Source organism: Hipposideros armiger, unplaced genomic scaffold, assembly GCF_001890085.2.
Source record: "Hipposideros armiger isolate ML-2016 unplaced genomic scaffold, ASM189008v1 scaffold_56, whole genome shotgun sequence".
Lineage (NCBI taxonomy): Eukaryota > Metazoa > Chordata > Mammalia > Chiroptera > Hipposideridae > Hipposideros > Hipposideros armiger.
The window spans coordinates 1,573,847-1,594,078 of NW_017731406.1; the positions used below are offsets into that span (position 1 = coordinate 1,573,847).

General features: G+C 39.1%; 1 protein-coding gene across 5 annotated transcripts in view; it reads right to left on the bottom strand.

Annotated features, from left to right (window-relative positions):
• Positions 1–20,232, bottom strand: part of DIAPH2 (diaphanous related formin 2) — an 873,267-nt gene that overhangs the window by 799,971 nt on the left and 53,064 nt on the right. For 4 of the 5 annotated variants that reach the window (XM_019641102.1, XM_019641101.1, XM_019641105.1 and 1 more), the window contains exons 2-3: positions 13,817–13,849; positions 11,195–11,371 (exon numbers count right to left, since the gene is read on the bottom strand). In XM_019641102.1, coding sequence (XP_019496647.1) covers positions 11,195–11,371; positions 13,817–13,849 — 210 coding nt within the window. The remainder of the gene's footprint in view (positions 1–11,194; positions 11,372–13,816; positions 13,850–20,232) is intronic. The other variant, XM_019641103.1, reaches the window with a different exon arrangement.

Genomic DNA, 20,232 nt, shown 5'->3' on the forward strand with positions numbered 1-20,232 from the left:
GGCCGAGTGGCGCGATGGTTAAGAGCTGGCTTGGGACGCCAGAGGGCCCTGGTTCGGATCCCACATATGAGGGCCAGTGACACTGCCCTCTACAGCTCAGATGCTGAACAACAGCTCAACCTGGAGCTGGGCTGCCGTGAGTCACCAGCAATGGCAGGTGGGTTGCCACGGGCTACCGTGTATAGCCAGCAGCCAGTGTGAGCGGCCAGCAGCCGCCATGAGCGGCCGTCCAGAAGCCGGCAACTGACCTGCCTCGCCCGGGAAGAGCGCAATGATGGTGCCAACTTGGGCCAGTGAAGCAACGTCCTCCACAACTAAACTGAAGAACAAAAGAAACAGCAACTTCTCTGTTCCCCTTCCCCCAATTCCCCAGCACTGTTCCCATCCCCCCAATTCCCCAATAAAAATCTTTAAAAAAAAAATCTGAACTTGTCTTCACCATCAAATGCTTGCACTGCTCCTTCTGCTTCTCAATTGAATTATTCAAGTATTCTTTAACATCTTCGTTGAGGGGACCTGTACCTCTGAAGAGAATGACCCAATAAAATACCCTAGTACCTAAAAGTATGCCCTACCATGAACAGTGATTATAGTTATGTTCAATTATCTTACGTTTATAAATTAATGGATTTTTACAGCATTTGTTTAATTTATTCTTTTCTTAAGATAAGTTCCATGATTCCTCTGGATTTTGTGAACAAGAAAGGATAGAACATTTTTTCTAAAATTCCAATTAAAGTATCAGGGATTCTCTACATTAGATAACTGACCAATTCTACCTGGCATTAAATAACTACCTCATGTTTTCAAAAGATCCAGTTAACTTGACCTATACAGCCTATAGCCACATAACGTTTAGAAGATCATGAGTAAAACAAAGTTGAAGGAAAAAAAATTGTCCACATATATTATCTCTAAAAATGATATGGAGCCAAAAGCAGAAAAATAGCATGATGTTAAATGAATGTTACTGAGTGGCACAAAAATGCTTCACCTAATTCTGCTTTCGGGTCCTGTTGGAGGGATACAACTTTGAACACCTAAATTTAGAGCATATATTTAGATATTAGAAAACAAAAATGTTATTTTCACTTTCCCATAAACCTTAGTCCTGAGCTCAACAGTCAACCAGTGGTTTCCAGAGTCGAGAGATTACATAAAGGATCCACTGCAATTTGTGAAATATTTATTTGTATTCAAAAATACAAGAGAATAAGTTTTAATATTTAACATGAGAAGAACGCGGGAGACATCACTGGATCCATAGGTCCAATTGGTACATGAGGTATCTTAGGGGAAGAGTGGGGTATTTACAAAGCGTATTTGTTCCGTGTACTGCAACATACTACAGTTGACATGTACCTAGTTAGGTGGATTTATAGGCTATTTTACCGAGTTTTAACTCAAAAAAACCCCAAAAAAACAGCAAAATGGAAAAGTGGCTTTAAAAGTTTCCTGCAAAGACAACAGATTGAAGATAATAAGATAATACCAATAATGCAAGCACAAGGGAACAAGAAAATGCTGGACTGTTATATCTCCTACTCATAAGTCAGAGCCTTTCATCAGTCATATAATATAGTAAAAAATAATGAAAATCTAAGGCTAATAAGCAGGTGATCCCAGAAGATTAGAAATGATTAAGGTAACCCTGAAATATGGATGGATATCAATGATAAAAAATGACTATCACTTTATGTGCATATTGCACCAAAAAGTATTATTAGCTAATGACAGTGTAAAGCCACCTCAAATTAGCAGGCCATTTCAAACCCAATCAACAGCGAAAGACGAAAGGTCTAACACTTGGTAGAAGCAGCTGAAGTAATATATGCAAAACAACGTGACAGTAAACTATAACACATTCCTTTGTCAACAAATACTGTTAGAGACACACAGAAATCACTGATGAAATTTTGCTAAAAAGAGTTTTAGAAGAATTACTCAGTGTGGGAGGTATATCATATAGTTGTATGAAAATACAGCTGGTTTTTTTAAACAACACAGCTTATATTATTTGCTAGATTGTTTCAATAATGAAATGTATATACTACTTTTCTTTGAGTCCTGAATGGAATAATCTAATAGCAAAAGCATATTATAAAAATAAATGATTTACTTAATAAAAAGATATTTTATGAAAAAAACTACAAGTACGAAGGACTCCTGAGTAAGGCTACCCCCACATGAAAAATTCAAGCCATTGCAAGAAAGAAGTTGAAACCAAAGTACACACAGTGCTACATAGTCAAGAATGCAGCTCTGTTTCTGAATAAGAGATATTTCAGATATAGTAGAATATTCACAATATTTTGAAATAAGATAGGAAGTGAACATGAAAACACGTTGTACTTTACAGAGATACATCTGGTTATCTCAAGATAAAGTATTTAAAAACTGCTAAAATGTAGGATGACTTAGGTATTTCTCATTCACAGAAAGACAAATGACCCCTTGACAGTTTAACAGATAGTAAAAAAGTAACTATTTCAATGAAGTTTTCATTGGAAAAGGCAAACATTGGCAGACCCAATTTCCAGGCGAGTCTGCTTCACTGCTGCATGACTCACCCTCTCCTCTGTCTTCCTGGCATTACATACAATGTCTGGAGCGGACGTGAGTAGACAAAAATGGGGATGAGGGTCTACACATAAGAATGAGGAAGGAAAACACGAAAAGAGCCTATGCCTCTGATGACATCTGTGGAAGCCCGTTTTTTAAAGCCCATTTTGAACCCATTTATTTAAAAAGAAAGAAATGCAACACTCCAGATGAATTGCAAGAACAACTGACTGTCATCAAGGAAGATGAAAATTTACTAGCCATGGTTTAGCAGGAAACCTTTGTGTGATTCATAGATTGGACTGAGAAAAGTTAATACTGTGATTTAATAAGTGCTGCTAATGATGTTCTTGTTCCACTTGAACCTACATATCTTTGTCACATTTATGTTTCAACTATAACAAATATCAAAATAAAATGATCTGGGAACTAAACCTAATTACTGTCCTTTTTGTTTTAACAAGACATAAAAAGATGACATTGTTCTCACTAAAAAGTTATTAACCATGACAGCAAAGGCCTTTGTGCCATTAATAAATAAAATAAACTCAGTTTAAATCATTTTAACATCTTGTTCATTTCATGCTTTTCTCATTCTTTACTATGTATTTTATAATGTATGTTATTAGTACATACATATGTATATGCATATAATTTTGAAATAAAATATATTGGGGTTACTTGCTCAAACATACGTTTTTTTTGTTTCTCTTTTCCCCTGACAGGATAGGAAATCAAAAAGTTTAGACTACCACACTAGTCCAGAGACTGACTAACTTTTTCTGTAAAGAAATAGATAGCAAATGCTTAGGCCTTGAAGGTCACGGGGGTCTTCGTTATAACTACTCAACTCTGTACTTGTAGCACAAAAGGAGCCATGGATCTTATGTAAACAAAGGGCCGTGGCTGCTTCAACAAAAATTTATTTATGAACACTGAATTTCATATAATTTTCATAAGCCCTGAAACAGTCTCCTTTTGATTTTTTCCCATTTCAAATATAAAAACAATTCTTATCCTGAGAGTCATACAAAATAAAATCCTAAAGGCAGGGGTAGTGTCTTGTCATCGCTCGATTCCCTGGACCTAATAAAGTATCTGCTTTCAGTAGCGAGGTGTCCAACTTCCCTATGACACAGACATGTGTGTTCGCTTTTTCTTTCTCCCAACACCTTGTGCTCCACTGTATCACCCCTATTAGAACATAAGCTCCCTGACAAGAGGGAATTTCTTTATGTCGTTCTCTGCTCTCTCTACTCAGAGCTTAGAACACTGCCTGGCATACAAAAGGGATTGGGCTTCAATGAACTAAATCGTTCAAACTTAGAGGATGCTTTAATTCTTTAAAAAATAAAGACTGAAAATTCAGAAGTGACACTGGGTTACATAGTATATTCAGGTCTTCTCTGTTTCTTCCTGAGCCCCTGGCAGTGGGTGAAGTACCCACAATAATCTACTCCCAGCTGTCCAAGTACCATGGAAATCATGTGTATACTTGTTTCCCTGACTGAACCCTAAGTAATATGGGGGCAAGGGAGGTGTTGCATTCAACCTTGTACTCCTAGCATGTAGCGTAGGACCTGGCACATGGCACATATCAATCAATTGTTGTAAAAATGCATTCATGGCAATCAACACTAGTAGAACTTTTCAAACAGTGAAAATATTTTGGAAAACATTTCTATGTACAAACCAAGAAGAGACACAGTGAATTGTGAAGCTTATCAGCTATAATCAGAATAAATTTGCAAACCTAGATCCTTTAATTCCTCTTCATGGGACTCCTACCCTACTACTCTCTCAGTTGTGAAACCTTTGGTGACAATTATATTAAAGAAATAAACAAGTGATCCAGGTTTAATTATCTTAGACCTGTTTACTAGATAAGTTTCGTTCCTCCTTTCTAAGCTTTTCTTAGGAGTCTAAGACAATAAAATATATTGACTAGAAAGGATGTTGGTGTTCTTAGTCTAATGATATGGAGTAAGCACATTGGCAATGGAAATGTAACCAATGGAAATCATGCTATCCAGACAATTTCTAAGGATCTAGTCATTTCTGAAAACTACTTCCATGGTTTATTATAGATTTTAAGACCTAGTTTCCCAATAATTGATTTTATGGTAAGTTAACTGTTAATTAAAATTACTTATGCTGAGAGCACTAAAAGGTTCTCATCCAAGCTAACCAACTCCTAAAAGGCAGGTGTTGGGTGAGAAATGACAGCAGTCAGGGAGAATAAGTATACTTGGGCTTAACGTACAACACCAAAGGGTTCAAAGTTAAATAAATAGTCTCTAAATTGATGAAAGGCAAAAGTGAGAGAACAAAATTAAAAGCTTTGGGCTTATTTATGAGAGTTCTAGCAGACGGAATATGGGATAGATAATTTAGTATTTATTGCATGTAACTATACTATCATTAAATTATGCCAAAAATGCAAAATATATTAATGTAAATTGCTGAATAGAAGCTAAGTGTAAAACATCAAATTTGCATGTGGAATCATATATTAAACATCATCATTAATAAATTAAGTTGAAATGAAGTATGCCTAGAAATGAATCATAAATCATCACTAGCCTCATCTTTTTTTTTTTATGAGGAAATGACTTTTTTTTTTATTGGGGAATTGGGGGAATGGGAACAGTGCTGGGGAATTGGGGGAAGGGGAACAGACAAGTTGCTGTCATCTTGTTCTTCAATCTAGTTGTGGAGGATGTTGCTTCACTGGCCCGAGTTGGCACCATCATTGTAGTCTTCTCTGGCGAGGCAGATCAGTCGCCGGCTTCTGGACGGCCGCTCACTGCGGCTGCTGGCCGCTCACGCTGGCTGCTGGCTACACACGGTAGCCCATGGCAACCCACTGCCACAGGGACTGCAGCCTACGCCGTCGCTGGCGACTCATGGCAGCCCAGCTCCAGGTTGAGCTGTTGTTCAGCATCTTAGCCGTGGAGGGCAGTGTCACTGGCCCTCCTATGTGGGATCCGAACCGGGGCCTTCTGGCATCCCAAGCGAGTTCTTAACCATCGCGCCACTCGGCCGGCCCATCACTAGCCTCATCTTTTGCATATAACCAAACTATTTAATTACCTATATTAAAACGCAGTCCTTATTGACATATTTATATGAATCCAATGTCACCAGTGTAGCTGGACCTCCACTCAATAGATCCCTGTGCTAGCTAATAGCAATTCCATGCCATCTTGATCTTTTAAGATGTCTCTACATGTTTATTTTTTTAAGTTTCAAATGGAAATCCCCTGTCCCCCACCAAAAAAAAAGAACAATTGCATACAAAAAAAGAGCAATAATATTCAAAAGGAAATGCAAGTGTCCAGCCGCATGTCTCTCTTTCCTCTAATTGTGTTAATTCAGTTTAGATAAAAACAAGCTATCACCATTAAATATTAATAGTCCTTAAGCAGTATACAAAATGTACCAAACCAGTCAATTATTCTCTGTAAGTTTTAAGGCTATGATAACTTAAAAATGTTGAACAGTTACCGTATTTCCTCATGTATAAGACACACCCCTTTTCGAAAATCTTGGGATCAAAAAACTGGGTGCGTCTTATACAGTGGTTGTAGTTTTTTTACAGTGATGAGTTGTATGAATTTTATGATGAATAAAACTTGAGTTCAGGGCCAGCCAAGTGGCGCGATGGTTAAGAACTGGCTTGGGACGCCAGAGGGCCCCAGTTCAGATCCCACATATGAGGGCCAGTGACACTGCCCTCTACAGCTAAGATGCTGAACAACAGCTCAACCTGGAGCTGGGCTGCTGTGAGTTGCAGGCGAAGGCGTAGGCTGCAGCCCCTGCTGCAGTGCGTTACCACGGGCTACCGTGTGTAGCCAGCAGCCAGCATGAGCGGCCAGCAGCTGCAGTGAGCGGCCGTCCAGAAGCCGGCGACTGATCTGCCTCGCCCGGGAAGAGCGCAATGATGGTGCCAACTTGGGCCAGTGAAGCAACGTCCTCCATAAATAGACTGAAGAACAAAAGGACAGCAACTTGTCTGTTCCCCTTCCCCCAATTCCCCAGCGCTGTTCCCATCCCCCAATTCCCCAATAAAAATCTTTTTAAAAAAATAAAAAAATAACTTTATGTAATTTCCTTTTTTCCCCCTCAAATTTTGGGCCCCAAAATTAAGGTGCATCTTAAACATGGGAGCATCTTATACATGGGGAATTACAGTATTTAGTTATAGCATAATTGCTTTCCTTATATTTAAAGTGCCTTATCTTATACTTCCTTATATTGAAATTGCCCCCTATTTAGAGGCAATTAAAAAGGCATCTGATTAACACGAGAAAGGCTACAAATATCAATCTAATTCAAACTTGAATTTTGGTTAAAGATGATGTGTAATACTACTAGAGTTCAGTCATCCTTTAAAGTTACCCCCCAAAAATATGGAAGCAGTATTGTTATTTTTATGCTACTACCTTTACCCACATATGAAAAATCTGAAAACATGAGTCTGGGCCGAGCAGGGGAACAGGCATTTAAAGAGCAATTATAATTTATCCCACGTAGGTAATTATGAAAATCATATAAAAAGTAGTGTGCTTTTCATTCTTGCAAGTTTTAATAGAAGAACCCCTTCCTGGTTTTCAATTAATAGTCAGTAACCATATTCTAAATACAAAATTCATTTTTACAAACTATTGAAGACATGCTGCTAAGAGATAGCGTGTGCTCCATAAAATAAATAATCACCTACAAGTTTCAACTTTGGAGCTCTAAATCTGTCAGCAATAGCCACTGATGCCATTACTCAGAAGATCTGTCTATAACTGTTTCATAGAGTATCCACAATATGAAAGCTGACATACAATACACAGAATAGATAGATGTCAGAGTCAATGAAACATTAGTAATCTATTAATACGCTAGCAAAGTAAGGCCTCACGACTCAGATCTTTCAGTTAACTGGACTCCTTCCAGGATTCTACTTAGCTATAAAGAGTCAAAAGATTTTTTAAATGAGCTACTGGTAATTACTAAGAGCTATAGTAACCAAATAAAAGAGTTCATACTTTTTAAAGATGTCCTGCAGTCATTTCAGTTTTAGCCCAATATCCCCTATTATCTACATCTACAAGCCTGTACAATGCGAACTGCTATTAATAGATACGATGCTCAGGCATAACAAGAGGTTCAATTATCAGAGTAAGATAGGATTATATTTGAATATTGCCTTTCATTATTTAAGCTTTCACCAAAGTTTCACCAAAATATATCATTACCCAGAAATTACAAATAATAAATTGTATCAGCGATTTTAAGGTCATTTACTTTTTGTCAAGCATCTCAAAGACATAGAAGGCAAACCGAATCAATGTTGGGGTAGAGAGGAAAGCGTTTCAAATTGAAGAGAATGATGAACTGCATCAAATGCTGCTAATAGGGCAATTAAGATGAGAGCGGAGAACTGACCCTGGGGTTCAGCAGCTTGAAGGTCTCTGGTGACACTCATAACAGTTTGGATGGAATAGCGGGATGGAAGCCTGGCTGGAGTGAGTTTAGCAAAGAAAGTGACAGGCGAGGATTCAGAAGTAATGAATATAAACAAAATTATTGGGAGGTGTTTTGCTTCAAAGGAGAGTAAAAACAGAGCCGTAGCTGGCAAGGGAGGTAAGGTCAAGAAAAGGTTTTGTAAAATGAGACAGGTTGTTTGTACGCTGCTGGGAATGGCAGAAGAGAGAGGAGAAAATTGCTGGAGCAATGTCCTTGAGTAGGTGAGAAAGACGGAACCTCGTACACAGGTGGAAGGACTGGAACATGAAAAGTTCACCTATGGTGACAGGCAGACAAACTATGAGTGAAGACACTACAAGTTAGGTGGACATATATGGTGATGGAAGTCCTCTTCTCGTGGCTTCAACTGACTCGGTAAATGAAGCAGCAAGATCATCAAGCAGAGAAAAAAGTTGGGTAAGAGTTCTGAGGATTGAGCAGCAATGTAAAAGTGCGCAATAGGCATCTCTGAGCACAGCTGAGGGAATGGCGTGGGGACATAAAAAATTATTTTCTGAAAACATAAGGGCCTACGTGGGGCTTTGGAAAAGGAATCTTTCAGAATCATAATTAGGGCAATAGTGGATTAGAACAGACAAAATCCGAAGGACAGGAGGAAGGCCAGTTAGGAGGCTATTTTAGTAACCCTACCAGAAACAGCTAGAGAGGAATATTGTCCAAACTAGGGCAAGAGCAGCTGGAGAACAACTGAGGAAACAGATGTAGGAGTCATTGCAAAAGCAGAACAATGGGATCTGGCAAGCAATTAAAAGTGACTGAGAAAACCAATGGAGTAAAAGGTGGCACGAAAGGGTCAAGCTTAAGGGAACTGGAGTAGGGCAACTCCATGATGAACTCAAGGAGCTATTTCAGTACTGGAAAAATGAGTAACCAGTTGGTCAGCAGATTAAAGCGGTACGCACAATTTGAGTGAGGTTTGAGTGAAGAGAAGAAAGAAAATTCGGAAAAAGTGTGAACAGTAATCAAGGAATGTTTCTGTTGTTATCATCGTTGTTGGGGTGATTAAAATAAGATATCCAAAGGGCACCTATGTGATCTGGAAATACTGGCAACTGAAGAAAGAACAGAAATTTGCCTGATAAAGAAAGGGGGTTCAACAAACATTTATAAAGGTATTTATACAGAAAGCCTATATGCCAGGCACTATTCTAGGAATATCATAATCTCCTTTAATCCTTCCTAAAGAGAACTGGATGAGGCAGGTCCTTTTATACCTTTGTTGCAGTTAAGGAAAATAAAGAGTAGAGAGGTTATAGAACCTTTGCAAGGTAATGTGACTAATGGCACAGCCAGAAGTCAAATCCAAGTCGGAATAACCCCCAAGTCCAAGTTCTTAACCACTACACAATGCATACTTTGTAAAATTCAGAGCCTAGGGGAGGTAGCATGTCTTATTAAGCTTCTGAGGGCAATTTCAGAGTTAAAGATTTTACACAGGTGGAACCATTCCAAAGAATGACACAGCCCAAGGTGTAGTCATGCCTGTAATTAGTTAAATATATAGATGCAGAGGTCAGAGTTTAGAAAACCAAGAAACTAAGAGAAAAAAAGCATGGGGCTATCGATATAATAGTTGAAATCACCAAAATGAATAGCAAGGGAAAAGTCAAAAGGATAGCCAGGTGCCATTACCATCAAGGAAGGTCAGCAGGTAATAGATTTCACAAGGGGAGGGGTTGTTGAAAGATGATTCAAAGAACACAGCATGGAAAGAGCAGCTGGAAAAAGAGTGTGCGAGGGTATATACCGTGGGATGAGAAGGAAGGGCCAAAGAGGGTGGGACTGTCAGGACGTATGTCAGGGGGGAAAGCCAGATGCCAGCTGTGACTAGATAGGAGGAACAGTCAAGGACAAGTTGAAAGATAAAGGGAATTTAACAACTTTCAACGGATTATTTATTGAAAGTCTATTAACTCTTCTGTGCACAGGAGGGAAATAGCGGGGGTGGGGAGAGGGATCGTGACAAGCTGCTGCATAATGAGCAGAGAAGGGTCTAGGTTTTCAGTGACTCTTAACCTTTTATTTTGGCATGGGTGAAGTGACCTTTGAAACCCCTGTGACCTCTAACTTCAGCTAAATAGACATCCCTCCCCCGAAAAGTATCGCACAATTGTTAAGTGGGATAGAATTGTAAATGAATGAAACATGAGTCAGGACCTCCAGTTCTGCTCTGCTCAAGTAAACCAATGTAATATGGCCCAATGCCTCATCTCTCCCCTCTCCTACCATAAACTACTAAATGTTCAAAATGTTATATTTATTATCTAAGAAATAATCTAGAGCATGGGTCGGCAAACTGCTACTCACGAGCCACATGCAGCTCTTTGGGTTCGTTCCATCTCAGAAGTTTGCCAACCCCTGGAAGAGCCAATCCTGTCCCTCACAACAATTGAAAAATTAGTCGAGAGCCATGAATATATTTTTACGTAATCACCATTATGTGAATAATATTCCTTACAAATTTTATAAATGAAACTATGATAGTTTTATTTTCATTTTCAATTTTACTTCAGAGCCTGCAGCTCGCGAGCCACAGTTTGCTGACCCCTGGCAGCTCTAGACCACAAGCTTTAAAATATAAGCAACATGCTAGGAAATGTTGCTTGTATGACTTAGTAATAGAACAAACTTGGAGGAATTAATTCCTCTGTCCCCACTACTGTTTTCATATACCCTCTTACCTCCCAACTCTATTTCATATACCCAGCAAGATACCCTGTGCAGCAAAGAGGACTTAGGCCTGTTTTACTTTGTGGAAATAGCAACACTAATTAGTTAATTGAAAAAATGATTCGATGTACCAGAGACTACTAAATACTAGAGAACCAAAGTAAATAAGACAGCCTCCACTTTCAGGAGCTCATACTTGGAAGAGATACAAGGGTAAGAGTGTTTAGAGATAGATGGGTATGACTGTTTAGCTCAAAAAACAGATACTTTTTGAAAGTAGGTCTGCTGTATCAACACGTTTCTAGTCTCTCCTTTACATGATATAAACACAGCCCATACAAACACACCTACTTAAAACCCAGTGCTATTCTGGGCACATGCATTTTTAAATTACAGAAAAAAAGGGGGGGGTCTACCTTACCATCATTTTCTCAAAGAGATCCAGTACTTCCTTTTCTGACAAATTCAAAGATCGTTCATCATATAACGGCTGAGCTGCTGGAAATTCACTCATCGCAACTTGAGAATCAATAGGATGTTGAATAAGAAGTTTTTCTTTTTTGACAGTAGATTTTCTAAAACTTGTAATTCGGTCACGCTGCAAAGAGAAAAAAATAAGCGCTAAGAAAGACATCAAGAATCACGGACATGAAGAACTGAAACATCAAAATGGCACTTAGTATAATGTACATCATTATTGTCTTTTGACAAAAGGTTATTTTAAGCAGCAAGCTCCACTTAGAAATTGTACTATTTTGAAACCTTGAAGCAGCCCTTCAGCCTCAGCAGTCTGGGCGGTAAAAAGAAAGGTATGCCTCAAAAGTAAAACTTAGTCCCTTGTCATCTCTGTTTTGCACAGGAAGTACATGAAAAAAGTCCTGCATCGAAGTCATGTGATTTTTTTCAGAGAGAATGTGTCCTTGTTGGCAACTTTCGAACTATGAGAAAAAGAAAAAAGAAAAAGAGCTCCCGATACCCAATTCTAAGGGGAAATAAAAGTAATGCTTCTCTTCTTCAAAGTGCCAAAAATTGTGACAAGTATCTGTGAATTCTTTGTCAGTGTAGCATTAAGAGCACAGACTCTAAAGCCAGGCTGCGTGGGTTTGAATCTAACATTTACTAGCTGAGTAACCCTGTGCAAATTAGTTGGTCTCTCTCTGTTTCCTCATCTCTAAAATAGGAAAAATGACTTAATGTACATTACATAAATAAATAATGGTATTACCTACACCCACAGGGTTACTGTGAGATTTCAATAAGTTGATAACATTTAATGTACTTAGCTGCTATTTATTATTATTGTTGCTACTACTATTATTATTTCCCCCCACCTTCTTCTTCCCTAAAAGGTGGGACCAACAAGGTAACACCTTTTCCATTTACTGGAAACACAACATAAACAGAAATATCTTAATCCTACAAATATTATTATGAAGAGCTTGCTATTTAGTGGATATTGACACTGAACCATTGATTCCCTGTACAATCTCTAATAATTAACTTACTATTTCACATCAAGTGTATTAACAACTCCGGTTGCACATAAACAGGCCATTCTGTTTTAAACCACAAAATATTAGGCATCAAAAATTAGTAATGACCATAAAACTGAATGCAACTCAGTTTTATTCTGGTTTCTGTTAGGAAGCACATGCATATACCATCAGCTCCAGTTAAACAAGCAGATGCGTTAGATGCGAGGACAACGCATCTTCACTGCGATATTACCAAGGCCTTATCAATGACTTCAACACAAAAAGCATCACAGAAGTTATTGCCATAACTTATGTAAATTTCCATTGACCCCCCATTAAAAAAACATACTTTTCATTTTGATTCAAAGAACACTTTTTTTTTAATTAAAAGGTGTACTTTGAAAGAAATAGCAGTTTTAAGCAGCTTATTTAGGATTACAAAAATAATTTTAGTATATGGTTGCTTACAAAAGGGTTATATAAATCGTAATATTTTACAGTGGGAAGAAATCTGAAAAGTCATCAAGACCAGCTCTGTCGTTTCATAGAAAAAGCGACTCGCTAAATTCTTAAGTCCCTGGTTCCATGCCAGTGCACTTAAGATTCATTTCTTCAAATCATCTTGAACTGTATTTTCAAATTTGAACTCTTTGAGGAAAATTAAGTTGGTTTAGATATGTAGTATATCTTCAAACAACTCAAGAAAAAATAGTAAGCAATCCCAAATAAGCTGAGTACATATCCAACAGGCAAATTTCACTAAAAGATATGGTGGACATAAAAGCATTTAAATATGTAATCAAGCATTAAATCAACATATCTCTGTTCCTGTCTCTTCATATCACTTACTATTTACTTTTGCAGGGCTAGCTTTTATGCTGAGTAGCATTATTTACATATATATTTGATCTTCCACTATGCCCTTCATTTCTATCTAGAAAACTGGCTTTCGCTTTCAGCTATATCTTGATAAAAAAACGCAGTTAAGCCATATACTTTCACCTCCTTAAATTACTAACAATATTTTACATTATTTGTGGATAAGTAATTTCACCAAGTAAAAAACTGACACTACTTAAAATCCCATTTTTTAAAGTTTAGCTATAAAAGGGCACATTTAAATTTTGAAGCCCATAACTTTTAATAAGTTTTATTATGATAGACTCACCTTGAATATATTTAAGGATTTTAAATATCTGACTAACATAATGAAGTTAACTTCCTCGCTATTTTACATTAATTTCTTTCAATATTAATATTAATATTTAACATATTCACAGTCAATTCACCTCTCTATCAAAAAAGGAAACATCTGTGTTTTCCAAAGTGAGGTTGACATAGAGATTTACAAAAAATTTAGTTAGGGTGATAATATCAAAATTTTGTTAAGATTTCATAATTATTAATATTCAAAATGAGAAAAGTCACTCTTCATAATTCTTCCATTCTACTGTGCTTTGTAAACATCCATTTTCTGTCTTACATATATCAATGCTTTAATGTCCACTCACTTTAATAAAAAAGGCAACGTGCATAAGTAATATAACATGCTACTGAGGCCACCTTACCACATCATCTGCCAAAGTTTTTATTTGAATGTTCTATTAAAACCAAAAGAAAAAAAACCCTGTCAATAAGAGTAATTCATAGATAAAACAAGAAAATAATAGTTGATAAAATAAAAAACGAAAATCATTCAATTATCACTAGTTAAAAAGAATTAGAGGGCCGGCCGAGTGGCGCAATGGTTAAGAACTCGCTTGGGATGCCAGAGGGCCCCGGTTCGGATCCCACATATGAGGGCCAGTGACACTGCCCTCTACAGCTAAGATGCTGAATGACACTGCCCTCCACAGCTAAGATGCTGAACGACAGCTCAACCTGGAGCTGGGCTGCCATGAGTCGCCGGCGACGGCGTAGGCTGCACTCCCTGTGGCAGTGGGTTGCCATGGGCTACTGTATGTAGCCAGCAGCCAGCGTGAGCGGCCAGCAGCCGCAGTGAGCGGCCGTCCAGAAGCCGGCGACTGATCTGCCTCGCCAGAGAAGAGCGCAATGATGGTGCCAACTTGGGCCAGTGAAGCAACATCCTCCACAACTAGATTGAAGAACAAAACGACAGCAACTTGTCTGTTCCCCTTCCCCCAATTCCCAGCACTGTTTCCATCCCCCCAATTCCCCAATAAAAATCTTAAAAAAAAAAAAAAAGAATTAGAAAGTTTCAACATATAAAAAAGTACTTTTTTTTTACATAAAAAAAAAACTTTTTAAGGATGACAAATGAAGGTTTGGTTAGGGGAGGGTCTTTTTGTTTTTAAAGATGACAACCATGATCCCAAAATCACATTTGCAACAGACATCTTGACAACAGTGCTCAAATAAGAGAAAAGATATGGCAGTCATAAGCCCTTTCAAGTTTTTTCAGTTTTAGAATAATCATGTTTTTACAATACATACATTTTTTAAATATATGAACAATTGGAAAATGTCATATTTAATAGTAATGAAATATAATAAAACAGCTCAGTCTAGAACTCTGTTACATCTGATGGATATTTAAATATTGTAGATAAAAATGAATTTACTGATTCTATTAAAATTTGCCCATTTCTTAAAAACTCCAACACTTTTTTTTTTTTGCATTTGGTTTTCTACTTCTAATGCTGAGAATCACTGGAAATGGTGTACTCGAGTTAAGCAAATACAGTGGTTAATGAAAACTACCACATAACACATGGGCACCATGATATGAAGAATTAGAATACAGCAATACTAAAGTAATAAAGCAATACGTAAGTAAAGTGAGCCAAGGTATATCTAATAATTGAGTAATATTTCGTGATTCAGAAGACACTTCATTCAATACCTTACAGTAACATCTGATCAGCATGAAGGGTAGTTATTATTATATTATAAACATGTTGAAGTGCCAACTAAGAGGCATGATTAGAAAAGAAACAGTTTTGTTTAAACTGCCTATTAGGCATTGAAATTAACCCTTCAGCTACATCCTGTACGTTTATTTCCTACAACGGAAGCTCCGTGATGTGCATCAACTTGGTCATGCGTGCTCACATCCCTTTTTATTAAGAAAAATACGGTCTTTTTACTGGTGGAGAGAATTCCATTATGAATTTTAAGTAAGTGAGAATTATTGATCTCAGGATCTCATCAAACTGTCTTGAAATACCACCAGCCAAATGCTGTTAAAGATCATCCTGCCCTGGATCAGCTGGGACAAATACACTATTAAATGTACAGTTCATTTTCTCCTTTTAATCCAATGATACCCTCAGGGATCTATACTTCTACATCTTTGTCTTCATCCCATCCTACTGACACAGACCCCAATCACTCTTTACTGCCTAGGAAAAATAAAAGAGAGAAGATTATTTATATCAGAACTGAAGCCATTTTAAGAGAGATCAATTCACCCCAGGACTATCTCGAGCTGGTGTTTTCTCTTTAATTTTACCAGTGGGTTACAGAAAACTGTTTTATGTACAATGACAAACTTCATGATGTCCTATAATGTAAAATCAAATGTCAAAGTCTCAAAAGTGCCTCAATTAGCCTGCTACCATCCGGATATGGATGTGCCCACCTGTGCTATTATTATACAGTTTTTCAAGCAACTCCTGCTTTGCTTTTCTTCTTGTCCTTTGGGGATATAAAATCAAGATTGGAAACACATCTATATCTTCAAAGCGAGAATGTAAATTAGGGGAAAATATGATTTGATTTGGTCAAATTCTCTAAGTTAAGGTACACATATGTCTGGAATGCTTTAAATTGATATTTTGGTTGAATATATGTTGACAGATTAATCATGGGAGACAGAAACAAGAAAAAAAAGTATTGCTGGCAATAATTCGACTTTCTTTTATGGGAAGAGACTTGAGTATTTTTCTTTTTAAAATTAACATAGTTTTGTCCATATTAAATCACACATTATGGAGTCAGAGACTATTAAAACTGGGTAGAATGTGAGATCATCTGGTCAAAACCTTTCATTTTACAAATGATGAGACTGAAGCTTGAAGAGAATGACTGACTTGCCCACGGCCCACAGATCTGGTTATTACTAGATACTAACTCTTAGTCAACACGATCTTTTCAGTGAACATTATTAACCTCTAGGATGTTAGAATTGAGTTACTGAATTGAAACAGCTCATGGTAACCTCAAATTCACAGGGACTCCCTTTGGGTAACTGCCTTTTGCCATCATTACCCCGGGGGTCATGCATTGTCCCAAAGAGCATTCCTGTGGCACCCCCAGTCCTTCCCCAACGCATCTGACATGTCATCTACTGAACTCACTTTGACCAATATATTTTACGTTCTTCAAGTGGCTAATTAATCAGCTATTTACCATATACAAAATACATGCAAATCTATAGACTTTTCAGTCTTTCATAATTCTTTAATTTTACCTTCCTAATTAGTCCTTAATACTGCCACAATTCTAAGAAGCAGACGACTTCTAGGTGGGTGGCAGGAGGGGACAAATGGATATACAGTTAATAACCCAACGGAAACACTACATGAGCACAAAGGGGGCAAAATGTTGTCTCAGAGGGTCAGGACAGACTTTCAAAACCAACCTAGGGTAACATTTATGTTAGTGGCACCATCTGCATTCCATTTATCCAGGATGAAGACTTCCTGTCACCCTCCCTTCTTCAACAGCCTCCTAATACAGACCTCGGCTTCCAGTCTCTCCTCACTGCCAGTTACCTTGCTAAAACAAAGATCTGGTTCAAGCCACCATCACCTCTTACCTAGGTTTCCAGAATAACCTCCTAACCTGTCTACCTGCTTCCACCTTACCCTCCTACGCTTCGTTTTGAACACACCAAATTGATACTGTTCAAACCAAAATCAGATCTTGTCACTCCTCTGCCCAAAACTTTCCAATGGCTATTTTCACTCCGAGAGCAAGTCAAAATCCTCACCGTGGCCTACAAGGCCCTATCGATCTGCACACTCTCTATCCCTCTGACCTCATCTATTATCATCCCTTCCATCCGCTCAGCTCCAGTCCGACTGATCACCTCAGTGTTCCTCAGTGAGGCGATCAGCCACACGCGCCCACTCTTCCCTCTGCCTGGAATGCTCTTCTCCATTATCCATATGACTTACTCCAGCACCCCCCGCACCCCCGCTTTTGAGTTTTTGTTCAGTGAGGCCCACTCTATCCATCATATTTGAATGGAAACACCCACCTTGTCCGCACACTCCTAACCCGCCGTACTGTGCCCTGCCTTTTCCTTGTTTCAGGAAACTTGCCACATTTTAACATCGTGTGTAGAGCATTGCTTATGAACACAAAAATGGACCCTAATAATTCTATTGGCTGTGTCAGTCACAAAGTGGCCGTGATGCCAGAGCATCCCGTGAAAGGTGTACCCAGTGAACGGCCTAACCGGGTAACTCCAGACGCAGGGTGGAGTATGACCATCTGGAAGGCTTTATCAGACTGCAGATGGGTGCACCGCACCCAGCCTTGAGCATAAAATCAGAGCTCTCTGACAGCTCCTCTCTCAGGCCTCAACCAACAGCTGACAGCCGCAGCAGCGCTTGTCCTAGATGGAGCCCTTGAAGCCTCGCCTCCTGACCGTCTCACCAGCCCAGCCTGAGGCCTGATGCCCGACGCTCCGCACCCCAGCGCCCTAAGGACTGTTGCTGAACACTGGACTCTCTCATCCTGCTTTCATAAGACTCTGTTTGCCTTGCCTAATACTATTGCTTGCAAACCTGTGTGACCCTCTTGCGTGAAACCGCTCTAACTCGACTATTGGAGGCTATCATCTGGCCGGAGCCGTGGTTTATGCCCATGGTAAACCGAGTCAGCAGGACTAGGTCCATGGCTTTATTCTACTAAAGTCTGCCTTTGTGGAAAGACACAAACGTGTGTGAGACTGCTACTTTGGTAGCCACGTCCCACTCACGACACAGTCTATAATTTACTTTATTATTTTTTTGTCTGTTTCTTCCACTAAAAATGTGAGTTCCATAAGAATAGGGATATTCGGGCCGGCCATGTGGTTTGATGGTTAAGAGCTGGCTTGGGACACCAGAGGGCCCCGGTTCAGATCCCACATATGAGGGCCAGTGACACTGCCCTCCACAGCTAAGATGCTGAACAACAGCTCAACCTGGAGCTGGGCTGCCGTGAGTCGCCAGCCCGGTGTAGGCTGCAGCCCCTGTGGCAGTGGGTTGCCATGGACTACCGTGTGTAGCCAGCAGCCAGTGTGAGCGGCCAGCAGCCACAGTGAGCGGCCGTCCAGAAGCCGGCGACTGATCTGCCTCGCCCAGGAAGAGCACAATGATGGTGCCAAATTGGGCCAGTGAAGCAACGTCCTCCACAACTAGACTGAAGAACAAAAGGACAGCAACTTGTCTGTTCCCCATCCCCCAATTCCCCAATTAAAAAAAAAATCTTTAAAAAAAACAAAAACAAGACAAACAAACAAAAAAAGAATAGGGATATTCATCTGTTTGGTGCAGGGATTTCCCCTCATGCCTAGAGCAGCACTTGGCACAGGCACACAGAAGCACAATATTATAAATGACCATCACACACCTGGTCATAGGCAATGGCTCCTGATGACCTACAGAATAAAGACTAATGTCCTTAATACAGCATTCAAAGGCCTGCATTATCGAGCTCTAGGGTACCTTCTACTTCTTCCCTTCGTCCATGATTCATATGCTATAGAAACAAACATGGAAATCCTATTCCCAAATGTATGCCCTACTATGTCCTGTCTGTGCATTCACTGTTCCCTCTACCTGAAATGCCCATTTAGCAAGATACTTTTCAATTTCTAGAGCTTCTCTTGTGTTTTATGTTTGAATATTGATAAATCAAATGTCAAAAAAGATACTGGATAAGGACTATACTTTGCTTAGTGCTTTTTGGGGTTTTTTTTTAAAGATTTTATTGGGGAATTGGGGGAGGGGAACAGCGTTGGGGAATTGAGGAAGGGGAACAGACAAGTTGCTGTCCTTTTGTTCTTCAGTCTAGTCGTGGAGGACGTCGCTTCACTGGCCCATGTTGGTGTTATCATTGCACTCTTCCCGGGTGAGGCAATCGGTCGCCAGCCACTGGACAGCCACTCACGGCGGCTCACAGCAGCTCATGTCAGCTGCCAGACGCTCACACTGGCTGCGAGCCACTCACGGTAGCTTTACAGCAGCCCACTGCAGCCTACACCGTCACAGACGACTCACAGCAGCCCAGATCCAGGTCAAGCTGTTGTTCACCATCTTAGCTGTAGAGGGCGCAGCGTCACTGACCCACATGTAGGATCCGAACCGGGGCCCTGTTGCTCAGAGCTGGCATCCCAAGTCAAGTCCTAACCAACGCGCCACTCAGCCAGCCCTGCTTAGTGTTTTTTAAAGATTTTTTTTCCTAACAGGCCATCTTCAAGAATGACAGAGCACCCTAAGGCACATAGGAAATTATATTTATGTAAAAAGTTATCATAATTACTTGTGATAGAGAGCCATAAAGAAAAACACTCTGTTTGCTTGTGATTTCTTGATTTATAAGTTTCATTCAACTACAGAGAGTATATCTTGTATAACTATACACATTTGACTAATATGAACATTTTTCTCATAGATTTCCCTCACGTAAAAAAAGTCTTTCATAAATATCTCCTTGATACCATTATTTAGAACTCTTCTACATAACTGTTCAGAAAAAAGAAGCAGATGTGGTCTATTGAAAATGAAAATCTTGAAGCAGATTTGAAGAATTTCAGTTTGAGAAGGTGATTTTTGGCCCACTGTACATGAAAAATACACTGAAATTATTGCATAAGTTACAATTAAATTACCTGCAATACCAAATAAATTATTTCTGCCACACAATTGTTTCTATGTTAGTCAAAAAAGAAAGAAACAAAAGGCATTGAGAACAACAAAAACCAACACCAAAAGAAAAATTTCAGATAACTATAAAGAGCTGTTTCTTC